The sequence below is a fragment of the Coenobita brevimanus genome, chromosome 80 (assembly GCF_032717465.1).
Source record: "Coenobita brevimanus isolate Jiangsu-jjx chromosome 80, ASM3271746v2, whole genome shotgun sequence".
Lineage (NCBI taxonomy): Eukaryota > Metazoa > Arthropoda > Malacostraca > Decapoda > Coenobitidae > Coenobita > Coenobita brevimanus.
In genome coordinates this window covers 13,031,275-13,046,434 of record NC_137033.1, presented here as the reverse complement: position 1 = coordinate 13,046,434, position 15,160 = coordinate 13,031,275, and the positions used below count along the sequence as shown (strand labels likewise).

The window sequence follows — 15,160 nt, the reverse complement described above, 5'->3', positions numbered from 1 at the left end:
GTGCTTTCCCATTTTCAGCTGTTTCACAGCGTTCTTCACTTCTGCGAATGTCTTGTTTCCTGGCACTGCATTCCTTCTCTGAACACCCCCAAAACCAATCATGTTTACAGCCACTCTGCTCTCTCCATTCCCATTTATCAACCAATCACGTTTACTGCTGCTCTGTTCTCTCCATTCCCATTCATCAAATTTTCAAAATATTCTTTCCATCTGGTCCTTACTTCATCTCCATGGGTTAACAATCTACCACTTACATCCGTCACACTTTCACATTTCTTTTGACTGTCACTTCTACATTTCTGCGCCTCTTTCCAGAATAACTTCCTATTTTCTGAGCAATTTGCATTAATTTTTCTTCCCAGATCATCGTTTACCTCCTTCTTTTTCCTATTCATTAGTGCTTCTTGCTCTCAATATATAATCAGTTCTTATTTCAACTGAACCCCTGTCCTGCATCCACTCTAGCCACTTCCTCTTTTCCTTCACTGATCTCTTGACCTCTTCATCCTGCCATGCCATACCTATCTTCTTCGTTGTTAGTCATGCCACACCAGACACACTGCTTACGCATTCATAACTAATCAATCCCTGTATGCATGCCACAGGCTGTCCAGATCCATTTAATTCCAATTCACTGATTCCAGCTCCTTGCCTTCTTTAGCCCTGAATTCATCTACCGTTTCTTTAATCCTCATCTTCTTGACTTTCAGTCTCTCACCTTGACTTCTGCATCTCATTCCTCTCGGCTTGATCTTGCATACCACAATCATACGATCTGACAAACCTCCACATTGTCCTCTAACTGCTCTCGTATCAGCAACACTTCCCAGCATCGATTTCTCTACGAACACGTGATGCATCAGGCTCCTTTTAACACGATCTTCATGCCCACTGTACCATGTGTATGTATGTTCATCTTCATATTTGAAGTAAGACTTACAAATGAACAACCTCCTTTCCTGACACATGTCCTTCAGTCACCTTCCATTACTGTATCATTTTCTCCTGGTACTCCATTACTACCAATTATTGGATATCATTCGTAGGAACACTGCCTACTCTCCTATTCATATCACCCATTACAAACACTTTATAACCCCTACGCATTTCTCCTACTACGTTATCAAGCTCATCCCAAAACCTGTCTTTCTCTCTCTCACTCCTGTCATCTCACAGTGTATATACTACAATCACTGCCACTTTCATCGTCTCGTACTTGACATAGCTGACACATTTGTAGTCTCTCATTCCACTCTGCCACACTTCATTCATCAACAAAGCAACTCCTTCTTTGCATCTTCCTTGCCCATTCATGCCCGACCTTACACATTTCATACTCTCTCACTTCTCCACTTCACATCCTTTCATTTTTGTTTCACACAGTGCCATCACAGTATATCTCACACTCTTCAACACATTCATTACTTCCACTTGCTTGCTCTTCTCGAGTCCTCTTTCATACCTCTCACATTCAACATGGTCATTGAGCCTGCTCATTTGGCTGGGGCCCTTGGCAGGTATTGGGCCCTACGAGGCTCTATGAAACGTCTGGTGTGATTTAGTGATTTTAGAGAGGGGATCTGGGGGAGACTTAACCCGACCAACAGCCCCAGTTAAATGGTTACCACCCAGAGTAGTAAATGATTTCCTGGATACAGGAAACCATATGGCTTGTCACTCAGTGTAGAGATCATATGGTACACTACACCGAGTGAGTGGACGATGCACACCCCCACCTACCACAAGTGACTGCCCCAGGTTGGAAACCCCCACTCAGGGGAGAAAAAAAAAAAAAAAAAAAAAAAAAATCATGTAGTGGTACCAATCTGGATACTTTTTGAACTTCTTCTATGATAATTCTACTATATACCTTTCCTACAACAGTCAGTACACTTATGCCATGATAATTCTTGCACTCACTTGGGCCATCTTTTTTTCATATCCAGGGGTACAATCACAGTTTTTTCCACTCTACAGTACTGGTAGAGTTTCATCCAAGCTATCTTACCTATCTCTAACAAACATTTAATTTCAGTCTCTTCACTGATCTTACTAATCTCAGTATTTACATCATCAGCACCTGCTGTCTTCCCATTATCCCATAGGTGATATTTTATCCCAAGTTGGGAACCCCTACTCTACAATAGTGTATCATTTTGTTTTGTTTATAAAGGCTCTAACATGCTTGCATGCATCAGCCTTGGTCACCTAATGGCAGCTCTCTATGCTGTTCAATCTCTGGCAGCCTCCCTATTCAGTCCCTTTTCCCTGAGGTCACACTCTATGATCTCGTTCCAGGTCTTTTTCAGTCTGCCTCTCGCAAACCTACCCCCAACATTAACAGTTTTCACTTTCTGCACCCAGCTGTCATCTCCCTTCCCCTCCACATGCCCAAACCATCTCAATCTACCCCTCCTCATCATAACACTAATACACACCAATCCCATCCTTCTTCTTAATTCTTCCATCATAAGCTAAGCCTAACACCCCCAGGCCTCGCATTCATGGACACTCCACACATCCACCTAATAACTGTCATTTCTGTACATCTGAGTCTATGAATATCCTCTTCCTTTACTGCCCAGGTCTCACTTCCATGCAGCATTACACTCCTAACACATGCTGTACACAAAGATCCCTTAGCATGGAGGGAGAACCCCTCTCAATGCCAGGAGAGACAACAGCTCCCAAAGCTTCTTCCAACCACACCTCACTCTAAGCCACAGAACTAGCTCCAGCTCCACCTCCAGCACATAACGTGTCTCCCAAGTAACAAAACTTTTCCACATACTCAAGAGACTCACCAGCAAGATCAATCTTTTCATGCTTGACAATCTCCACAGGCTCCCACTGACACACTGCAACATGAAATCAACATTATCTCATAGTCCAGCTCTAATACCACTACATCTCATATGCACCCACCTATCATAAACACTGTACATGATGGAATTACTTTCCATGCCCTTGTGGCAAACCACCCATAGCCACATTCCCTCTTCTTTGAGAGTACCATCACAAACCCTACATACTATCACTTTTGTTTTATCTGCATTTACTCTCAGGGCCTTGTGCCCCATACCACAAATATTGCAAAGGCATCCTAATATATAATTCCCTTGCAAGAGGACTCAATTATTATAATTTCCTATGCCTTACCTGGTGAAAGCAAACATACTAAAAAGAGTTGCATCTAGGTAGCAGGAGTTCTGGTGTCCCTGGATGCCTCGGTTCTTGCCAAACATTGCACGTACGTCATCTGGGGCAGAAAGTGGGGCCACACTACCACCAACTGGTTGACAGTCCATACTTCCAAAAGCTACAGAAAGAAATGAAAGTCAGAGGAATATAATAGTTACAGTTTAAAGTTTTTTCTAGTGTTACAGAAAATGTTGCGTAATCACAGGACATTTAAAAAGAAACAAACCTCTAATGGAACATGATAAAAGCTATCTGCATTGGACACTTATTGCATTGATTTCTTGTAAGGGTCTGAACATGTATGCACAAGATATCACCACCCACAAAAAGACAAAATATTAGGACTTTCAAACAAATGAATCTCTAAGGAAAGGTTGCAGAACAGTAATGTACAGTTTAGTGTTAGCAATGGACATGCAGTAGTCAGTAGAGGTTACAAGCAGTAAACACAACCTTTTTACGTGTGTAAATACTATCTGGTAACAAAATATGTTTACTTTTACCAATGCACAAGACACGTTTGCAAGGATGTGCCAAGAAAACTTTTGAAATCAATAATGTCAATCAAACTCATGCCAACTCGTAAACACTGGAGTAACTGATTAGAAGCAGAATCTGTACACCTTGTGAGGGCCTTCCTGGAAAAGTAAAATAAATAAACAATAATAAAAAAAAATCAAATGAAACTTTTTTTTTCACTCTGAACATTTAAGGCACAAAAGTAAAGTTTCTTAGCACAATTTCAGGTCATCATAACATCAGCTTACATATTTTGAGAACATACTTAAAGTCAGTGAATGTTTTACCAGTAGTCATTGTATAAATGCCTCAACTAATATTTTTTTGTGGCAGGTAGGGGCACCCATCATCCACTCACTCGATGTAGTTATGCTCTCAGGTGACTGCCCTTTCCTCTGTTCCTTCCTTCTCTTCCTTCTTCCTCTTCTGTCTTTCTTTCCTTCATTCTTTCTTCCTCTGTCTGTCTATGGGTGACTCTACACTGAGTAACAAGCCAAATGGTTTCCTGTACACCAAGAAACCATTTACTATGCTGGGTGGTAACCATATAACCAAATGATGAAGCCTGGTGGTTTAGTGGGTAATTAAGGTGCTCCAATCGGATTAAGCTGGCGCAGGTTTATATCCACGGGGTGGTTGGGGCTTACTGTTCACATAATGTCACTCAGGGATGTGTGAGGCTGGTCACTCTCATCTTAAATGTCAGGACCAACTTGCCAAGCCCTAGGTTCCTACACTCCTCATGAGGTAACACAGGATTATATGATGATGATGATGACTAATATTTTTGCTTTAAATGTTACAAAATAAAATTATATGTTAAGAAAAAAATCAACTACAATGTGAAAACGATGAATGGATGAAGTATCTGTATGTATGGAAATATGCATAACAAGGGTGGCAGCCCTTTTTACCACAGCAGTCACCAGACTAAAGTTACGAGGGGTGATTGATAAGTCTGTGGCCTAAGGTGAAAGGAGATGAGCTATACAGTCCTTACTAAAACTACATACTGTTCAGCTCTTTGAATGATTACACAAGAAGTATGAAATTCATAACTGTTGTATTTTTTCTTTACCAGGTAAATAAATTCAGGAGTCAGCAATTTTGGAGAAAATGGAAAATATCACCCCATCAGGTAGCCATCCGCTACCTCAGTATCAAGGGCTTATCAGCCATGGACATCCACAAGAACATGGTGGCGACACTAAAGGAGGATGCCCCTTTCTACAGCATGGTTAAGAAGTGGGCTGCTGAATTTAAACGAGGCGGGGAGAGCCTGGAAGATGACCCTCATTCAGGAAGGCCGTCACTGTCACCACACAGGAAGCCATTGACAAAATCCATGACATGGTCTTGGCAGATCAATGAATAACAGAGCGTGAAATTGCCTTAGAGCTGGGTATCTCCCAGGAATGCATCCATGCAGTGATTCACAATGAACTCCATATCACCAAGATTTCAGCTTGCTGGGCCCCAAAGTTTCTTGGACCTGATAAGAAGTGGATTTGACATAACACGTCAGAGGACAATCTTGCTATTTTTGACGCAGATCTCGAGAGAGTTCCCTGGTGATTTGTGACCATGAATGAGACCTGGATGCACCACTTCCAATCAGAGATGAAAGAACAGTTGAAACAGTGCAGGATCTTTGACTCCCAAGTAGGCCAAGTCGGTTATGTCTATAGGGAAGGTGATGGCCTCCATTTTTCGGGATGCAAAAGGGGTGCTGCTGGTGAATTACCTTGAAAAGGGACATACTGTCACCAGGGCCTACTACACTGATCTCTTGAGGCTGCTACAAGAGAAAATTAAGAATCTGCATGGGAAGCTGACAAGAGGGGCGATCTTCCACCAAGACAACGCTCTGGCTCACAAGTCCCCAGTGGCCATTGCTGCTACCCGTGAATGTGGATTCCAACCTGTTGAACATCCATTCTATTTACCTAATTTGGCACCCTCAGACTACTACCTGTTCCCCAAGATGAAAAAGGAGCTCAGCAGTTGCCATTTTGCAAATGTTAATGATGTCACTGATGCTGTAGATCACCATTTGGAGGCCCAAGATACTAACTTCTGCAAAGAAGGAATCCATATGCTCCATGACCGCTAGACTACATGTGTAAATTTACGAAGAGACTATGTTGAAAAATGACTGTGTTAACTTGTCTAAAATTAAGTCTTTGTACCTTACACCACGAACTTATCAAGCACCCCACTTTATTCACAGATGCAATGAAGCACCATTTTGTGGGGATCACCTGAGCTGTGAGGTGGGGCCAGGAACTCTGAAAGCATGAACTGTAAGTAAAATGAATTGTGGCCGATTTATGAGATGTTCCATTTGATACTTTTTCTCCATTTCTACTTTCCCAATCCTTATGACTTTTTCAGAAACCTCTCATCCCATATATCAGTGGGAAAGTGGGATGAAATAATGAAATAATAGAAATAGGATTAGGATAATGATGATGACACAACAATACAGTGAATTATCTACAATGTACAATACCCATTCTCTCAGCAGGACTGCCTTGAAATCTTATTCATTTACTATTTCTTCTGTTACCCTCACAATGGTATTATGCAGTAAACAGTGTCCAGTATACAGCATAAACTCTCAGGGAAAAAAAAAAGAAACTTGTCTCACCTAAGCTTGCTCTTGGGTTTGACGAAATGGACTCAAGGAATCGGCTGTCCCGGTGACACATGCGTAGAGGGACAAAAAGTGCCTTGCCTACTGCACAGGTGAAGTAACGCTTCCCACTGAATGTGCCATCTGACAGTCCATCTTCTGTATCCTCCTGTAGATTCATACCAATAACCTGCATTAGTTATAAAGCAGTTGCTTTTTTTAAGTCAGGGATGTGATCCACTTATTACAATTTTCTCCAAACAACTGGAACAAAGTATGGGTACAGCATTAGAAAAAGCTGGCAAATCAGCTTTACAGGTAATAAGAGAACTTTAGTAAGCAATATTCATGTAATTTATTATGGTTTGATGGCAAAAATGCATAAAAAGGTAGTTTATAATCAATAACTTGCTGAAGAACAATACATCTATCCATCCATCATCCAATCCTATGTCGCTCCATGAGAAGCGTAGGAACTCATGGGAAGACAAGTTGCTCCTGACATTTAAGATGAAAGTGCCCAGCCTCACTCATCCTCGAGTGGCATTAAGTGAGCAATAAACCCCAACAATCCCATGGATATAAACCTGCACAGGCTCAATCCAGCTGGAGCACCTTACTTACCCAGTACACCACCAGGTGCCATAATTTGGTTATATGGTTACCACCCAGTGTAGTAATTGGTTTCCTGGCGTACAGGAGCCCATTTGGCTTGTCACTCAGTGTAGAGTCACCTACAGACAGAGGAGAGAATGAAGGAAAGCGAGACAGAAAAGGGAGTGTAAATAGTGCACTGAAATCTTTCTGTGGTGAAACTGCCCTCCATTCTAAGGGATCTTTGTATGTGGCATGTGTTAGCACTGTCACAGTGTTTTTTTTTTTTTTTTTTTTTTTTTTTTTTTAATGCAAGGAAGAACAAACCAAAGGCCAGGAGCCCACAAATTGTTCCATAGAAGGAAGAACAAAAACAAAATAACAGCGAGCCAAATTCCGTTCACTTCAAGATGTCGGACACACTGCGTTTGAAAGACCAGAGATCACAGTGAGTAGGAAATACAGACAGAGGGAGACAGTTCCAGAAATGACCTGTTGCATACATGAAGGACTGGGAGTACTGGTTAACTCTTGCATTGGAGAACTGGACAGAAAAGGGATGAGAGTTTGTTGCTAGACGGGTGGTACACAACTGTCGTGGTGGTGGAGAGATGCAAGCAGACAGTTCAGAGGAGCAGAGACCACTGAAATTGTGATTGAAATGACATGAAGATGTAACAGTGTGGAAAAGAGACAGAGGTTGAAGGGAGCCAGTAGGAGGAAAGTTAATGAGACGAAAAGCCTCTGACCCGACCTTGTTGAGAAGAGAGGTATGTGGGGAGCCTCCCCACACATGAGAGTTGTACTCTACACAGGGGCGAATAAAACTCATGTATAAAGTCAACAACTGTGCAGGGGTATAGAAGGCAGGGAGTCGACTTGGCACACCTAATTTTTTGGAAGTAGATTTTACAACACAGGTAATATGATCTTTCCAAGATAAATCCTGAGAGCATGAAACCCCAAGTACATTTAAAGATGATGCAGGATTGAGCCGAATATTGTTAAAAATTAGAGGATATTCCTACGGAAGATTTTGTCAGGTTGATAGATGTAAGAATTGAAATTTTGATGCATTAAAAACAATAAGATTACGTTTACCACAACCAGAGATATGAGCTAAGTCAGACACTGGGTGTGCCATAGTCTCTGTCCTTGTTTGCTGAAGTAACTGCTGAGATGGACACTGCAGGAAGTGAATAAGAAGGTAAAAGGTGGAGTCATCAGAGTATGAGTGGATAGTGTTAGATGTAAAGCTTAGAAGGTCACTGATGAATACAGGGAAGAGAGTTGGTGATAGGACAGCGCCCTGAGGAACACCACTATAGATAGCTCTTGGAGAAGAACGGTGGCCATCTAAAACAGCTGCTATATAACAATCAGATAGGAAGCCAGAGATGAAGACACAGATTTTTGTGGTAGGTGGGAGCGCTCACCATCCACTTACTCGATGTAGCATTGCTGTTAGGTGTCTGCCCTTTTCTCTCCTCCATCCTTCTTTCCTTCCATCCTCTTCTGTCTTCCTTTCCTTCATTCTTTCCTTGTCCTTCTGACTACGGGTAACATTACACTCTTTCTTCTGACTTTCTTTCCTTCATTCTTTCCTCTTCCTTCTGCCTGTGGGTGACTCAACACTGAGTGACAAGCCAAATGGTTTCCTGTATACCAGGAAACCATTTACTACGCCGTGGTAACCATATAACCAAATTTTGGTGCCTGGTGGTTTAGTGGGTAATTATTGTGCTCCAATCGGACTGAGCCGGTGAAGGTTTATATCCAAGGGATGGTTGGGGTTGATTGCTCATGTAATGCCACTCATGGATTAGTGAGGCCGGTTACTCTCATCTTAAATGTCGGGACCAACTGCCTAGCCAAGGGCTCCTACGCTCCTCATGGGGCAATGTAGGATTGGATGATGGATGGATGGTAGATGGGAAGTTTGGAAATTAAAGATTTTTGCCAGACTCGATAGAAAGCCTTTGAGATGCCAAGTGGAATGGCAAAGCTTTTGCCAAAGTCCTGAAAGGAGGATGACCAGGTGTCTGAAAGGTAGGTGAGAAGATCACTCGTGGACCATCCCAGGCAGAACCCATACTGACAATCAGAAAGAAGGTTGTGATAAGAAAGATGCTTTTAAATTTTTTTTGTTAAGAACAGACTCAAAAACTTTTGAAACACAGGATATCAAAGTTATTGGGCGACAGTTAGAGGGATGGGAATGGTCACCTTTCTCTGGGATAGGCTGAATGAGAGCAAACTTCCTGCAAGAAGGAAAGGTACAAGTTAACAGACAATGGCAAAAGAGTTTACTTAGGCAAGGTGGAGAAACGGAAGCACAGTTCTTGAGAACAACAAAAAGGACCCAATCAGGCCCATATGCCTTGTTAGTACTGGGGCCAGTGATAGCAGAAAATCCAAAAATTGACAAAATTTTAATGTCACCCATGAGGAAGTCCGAGGGGTGGGGGGGGAGTGTTGGAGGAACAGCACTGGAATCGTTTGTTTGTCCATTTTTGAAGGCTCCAACATGCTTGTATGCATCGGCCTTGGTCCCCTAATGGCGGATATCCATGCTGCTCGATCTCTGGTAGCTTCCCTATTCAGTCCCTTATCCCTGAGGTCACACTCAATGACCTCATCCCAGGTCTTTTTCGGTCTACCTCTCGCAATGCTACCGCTAACATTAACACTTCTCACTTTCTGCACCCAATTATCATTCCCCATCCTCTCCACATGCCCAAACCATCTCAATCTACCTCTTCTCACCACAACACCAATACACTCCAGTCCCAAACTACCCCACTACTCTTCCATTGTAAACCTAGCCCCCCCAGGCAGGAATGCACTTAACATGTGCCTAACCATTGTCATTTCTGTACGTCTGAGTCTGTGAATATCCTCTTCCTTTCCTGTTCAAGTCTCACTGCCATACAGCTTTACACTCCTAACACATGTCACATACAAAGATCCCTTAGCAAGGAGGGAGAGCCCTCTCAATGTCAGGAGAGGCAACAGCTCCCCAAATTTCTTCCAATCACTCCTCACTCTAGCCCCACCTCCAGCACATAACATGTCTCCCAAATAACAAAACTCTTCCATTCACTCAAGAGACTCACCAGCAAATTCAAAGCTTTCACATTTGATAACCTCCACCTGCTCTCCCCAACACACCGCACACATGAAATCTGCATTATCCCGCAGTCTCCCTTTAATACCACTACATCTCTTATGCACACACTTATCACAGACACTGCACAAGATAGAATTATTTCCCGTGCCCTTGTTGCAAATCGCACATGGCCTCTCTCCCTCTTCTCTGACAATACTGCTACCAGCCCTCGATACCATCACTTTTGTTTTACCTGCATTTACTCTAATGCCCTTGTGCCCCATATCATCTCTCCACTCCCTAAATCTTTCCCCTGCCTCCCTTTCATTCCTTGCAATCAACACCAAATCATCAGCATACTAAATCTTCCATGGGAGTTCATTTCCGAAGTCATGTGAGAGGGTTTTCAAGTACAGTAAAAGCTTCATAAGTCGAACTATATGGGGCTCTACGGTAGTTCGACTTATGGAATTTTCCAATCAGTAATAATAATAATAATAAAAAAAAACTATATTACCTCCCCATTGGCTGCAAAGTATATGTGATTACTTGTTTATTAACACTAAAGAGGAATTTATAAAGCAATAAAAATAAACAATAAAAACAATTTGGTGCATGTCATAGGCAAGACTAAGATAGGAGGTTGCATAAGTGGAGTGGTGTAACAGTCACTTAATTACAAGAAGTTCTGCACTTAAATACTTCACTTTACAATAAATTAAACTAAAATGTGACACTTCGAATATAATCAACTAAAATGTAGCACTTGGAATATAAGAAACTAAAATTTAACCCTTTGAATAAACACTAAGTCACACCTCTGTCAGAGTTTGACTTACCGGGAATTCCGCCTTCTGCAAGGTCGATCTATTGAGCTTTTACTGTACCATGATAACCAACAAGGGGCTCAAAACTGACTCTTAGTGCACACCAACATTCACAGAAAACCCATCACTCAAATCTTAATTCACCTTTACCTGGGTGTGAAAACCCACATCCATGGCCATAACCACCCTAACCAACCACTCCTGGATCCCAAGTTTTCTCATTGCCTACTTCACCACCTCTCTAGGGACTCTGTCAAAGGCCTTCTCCAAATCAACAAAAGCAGAGTACAGTCCCCTTTTCTTTCCTATATAATCGTCTAAGGTAGAACTGGAGGAGAAAGTCTGTGCGAAGAGTTCTGCTTTATCAGTAACAGAAATAGCCATCAGAGTGGAAAAAAGGGGGGAAGGATGATAAGGTAATATTTTTAGAAAGGTTATTTGGCAGGCTGCCAGAAGGAGCAGGAAGAATTTGAGTTGGAGAGATCAGAGCACTTAGTATGAATGATTTTTAGTAGAGCAAAGAAGAGTCTTAGCACCAGTCTGGGCAGATTCAGAGATGGGTTGGTTCCTTGTTGTGGACAGCATTAGAACAAGAGTGATTAAATCAAGTTTTTTTTGCATTAGTCACAGGATATGAGAATGGAATGTATGCTTCTATGCCCAAGACAATAACCTTCGTAACGTGAAAGGCACACTCAGATGACTCTCAGCTATGGAAGCAATAATCATTCCAGGGAAAACCAAAGAAGTACTGCCTGAGGGCCTCCCAATCAGCAGATCCAAACCGTACTAGTCACCGCTTCTTGGGAGGGTCCACAGGCCTTACTGGAGTGATAGAACAGGTGAAGGTGATAAAGCTGTGGTCAGAGGAACTCAAGAGAGAGAAAAAATTAACAGTGTAAGCAAAAGGATTAGTTGTAATGAAGAGGTCATGTATGTTGGAACTTTCTCCAAGGCAGTCAGAGATATGGGTAGGGTGCTGTACAAGCTACTCTTGGTCATTATGGACAGAAAAGATGTAGGCCTGCTCACTAGGTGGCTCAGTGAAAGGAGACGAGAGCCAAAGGTGGTGATGAACATTGAAATATCCTAGAATGGAGGTTTCAGAGAAAGAAGAAACTGATAAGAGGTGTTCCATCGTAGAAGTAAGAGAGTCAAAGAATTTTTCACAGTCAGTAAAACTAGGGGATAAGTAAACAGCAGAGATATATTTAGTCAGATAATGACAGGAGAGCTGAAGCCAGAGAGTAGAGAATTCAGATGATTCAAGTTCAGGAACACAAGAGCAAGATATGCTGTTGCGTACATATACACTACAGCCACCTTTCACTTTGAAATGAGCATACAGAGAGCACAAGGATACAGGAAAAGGTTTGCTATCAGACGCCTCAGATGGTTCCGTCTCAGTGAGGAAGAGAAGGTGAGGTTTAGAGGAGGAGAGGTGAGGTTCAACAGTGAGAAAGTTAGAGGAAAGGTTACGAATGTTGCAGAAATGAAGAAGAAGCGAGTCAGACAGTGGTTCCCGGCATCTCGCTTGGTTGTTATTGGAAGAGGGGCAGATGGTGGGGCTTTTGATGGTCTCCCCCACCCCCAACCCCTGGGGACTCCAAGGCCTTGTAATGAGATGGCATTTATATTTTTGTTTAAATATTGAAAAGGACATGTAGTGTGTAATGTGCATGTAGTCTGGTAATAACAGTTAAGAGATGGTGGCCTGGGGAGTAAAGGCAGAGGATATTCATAGGCTCAAACAGATAGAAATGACAATAATCAGATGGATTTGTAGTGTGTCCTTGAATGCAAGGCCTGGGGTGAGGACTAGGATTACGACTGGAGTTGTGAGGAAGGATGGGACAGAAATATATTGGTGCTGTGATGAGGAGGGGCATATTGAGATAGTCTGTGTGTGTGGACAGGATGCAAGATGGCAACTGGGTGCAGAGAGTGAGAAGTGTGAATGTCGGGGGTTGGGCTGCAAGAGGCAAACCGAAGAAGACCTAGGATGTGATCACACAGTGTGACCTCAGGGAAAGGCGACTGAATAGGGAGGGTGCCAGAGATCGAGCAGCATGGGGAGGTCTCATGTGACCAAGACCAACGCTTGCATGCACGTTGGAGCCTTAATAAACAGTACAAACAAATGAACAAACAAAGGATAGGAGAAATTGGAAGCGAGGAGGACAGGCACAGAAAGGAAATAATAAAGCTGAAGGAAGAAGTAAGCAGCACAACATCAAGTGGACAGATGAGGCTGCCACCACCTACTATCAGGATGAGTACTGTAAACTTTGCCTTTGGTAATTGTACTTCTGTTTTCACTAACAGGGTGTGCTTCTCACTTATTTAAATTTAAAGACATATTGAAAACCTCATTTTTATGAATATGATGAACAGACAGCCAAATTAATACATATTTTCATTTTTGTGACAAAGAAGCAGCAACTGTATACACTATTAACACTGATTTTAACACTAAATTGATTATTATCATCCCATTCCTTCTATCTGTCTATCTACTGCCAGATGTCTCAATCCCATAAGGGGTGGCCAAAAACAAATTGCCTCCACGTTGCCCTGTCCCACGTCATTTCACTGCCCTGCTCCCAGCTCACAGGACCGTCTCTCATATACCCCTCCACTCCAGCTCTCCATCTCATCCTTGGCCTTCCCCTCCCTCTCCCCCCCTCCACTTCACTTGCATACACTCTCCTCATTAGTCTCTCACTCTCCATCCTATCCACAAGGCCAAACCACCTCAATGAATTTCTCCTAATGCTTGCTAATACATCCACATCCACACCACAATGCTCCTTCACTTCCTCATTTGTCAGTCTGTTTCTCCACCTAACTCCACATGCTCCTCTCAAATAACTCATTTCCACTGCTCTCACTTTTGACTTGTGTCCATCCAACAAGGTCCAAGCTTTACTTCCATACATTATGGTTGGTATCACAATACTATCATGCTAGTGACTTTTTTGCTTCCATGCTCACTTCTCTGTTCCTTATCACTGCTTTCAAAGAAAGAGCAACCTTTTATTCCTGTTGTACCTTTTCAAGCATTTCACCCTCTAAACTTCCATCCTTACTCATCACACTACCCAAGTATTTAAATGCACTCACACACCCTCTAAACTTCCATCCTTACTCATCACACTACCCAAGTATTTAAATGCACTCACAGTTTCCATTTCCTCTTCATCCAGCCTCACTGCACATTCAGTGGCTTCATTTCTCTTGAAGACCATAACTTTACTCTTCCCTACATCCACCTTTAGAATCCATTTCTTACACACTCCCCAAAACCTATTCATCATGCCTTGTAGTTCCCATTTGTCTTCACTTAACAATACAGTATCATCTGCACACAACAGTACAGGGAGTTTCCAAACACTGCCACTCTCAATAGGGTCGCTCCAACATCCACTGCCCTACTTTGTACCTCTTTTATAACCACATCCATTTACAGATTGAACAACCATGGGGACATGACACATCCCTGTTTCAATCCAACATTCAAATAGAAAAATTCACTCAGTTAACTATCCACATGCACTGCAGCCTAAGCACCCTCATACATACTCTTCACAGCACTCATCACCTTCCCATGTACTGTACTCCATATATTCTTAATACTTTCCACATTCCTTGTCTAACCACCATGTCATATGCTTTCAACAAATCCTTGAAGGCTGCATACAACTTCTTTCCCTTCTCTAGAAACTTATCCACTAAAGACCTAAGAATGAATATCTGATCTACACAATCTCTTTCCTTCCTAAAATGTCCCTGTTCTTCGCCAACTAATTCCTCTGTTATTTCCCTAACTCTGTCCATAAGTATCCTACCACACACTTTTTCTATTACACTAAGGACACCACACACATCATTTTCCCTTTTTCCTTTGTACAGGGGAATTATATCTGACTTCCAATCCTCTGAGACTACCTCCTTCCCAGGCCAATCTGTACATCTTCCATATCTATTTTACAACTATTTCTCCCCAGTGCTTCAGCATTGCACCATACATGCCATGAATTCCTTGGGCTTTCCCCATTTTGACTTTCTTCATTACTTCCAATACTGTACTTCCATCCTTTCCTTCTGTTGGCATAAATTATGTAACTTCATTGCTCAAGAGCCAACAAGGTTCCTGCCAATATGAGCAACATTTAAGATGCTGCTGGTCTCATGTCATTCTTGTGAGCACCTTGGAGGTCCTGAAATCTTCGACTAGAGCAAACTGGGTCTAAAGAAAAATCACAAAAATGGAGA

The 15,160-nt window shown here is 42.3% G+C and overlaps 1 protein-coding gene across 1 annotated transcript in view; it reads right to left on the bottom strand.

The window, feature by feature from the left end:
• The window catches only part of CYLD (ubiquitin carboxyl-terminal hydrolase CYLD), a 75,373-nt gene that overhangs the window by 20,995 nt on the left and 39,218 nt on the right, over nucleotides 1-15,160 (bottom strand). Inside the window, exons 10-12 of the mRNA XM_080279685.1 lie at nucleotides 6,371-6,524; nucleotides 3,825-3,839; nucleotides 3,160-3,319 (exon numbers count right to left, since the gene is read on the bottom strand). Coding sequence (XP_080135811.1) covers nucleotides 3,160-3,319; nucleotides 3,825-3,839; nucleotides 6,371-6,524 — 329 coding nt within the window. The remainder of the gene's footprint in view (nucleotides 1-3,159; nucleotides 3,320-3,824; nucleotides 3,840-6,370; nucleotides 6,525-15,160) is intronic.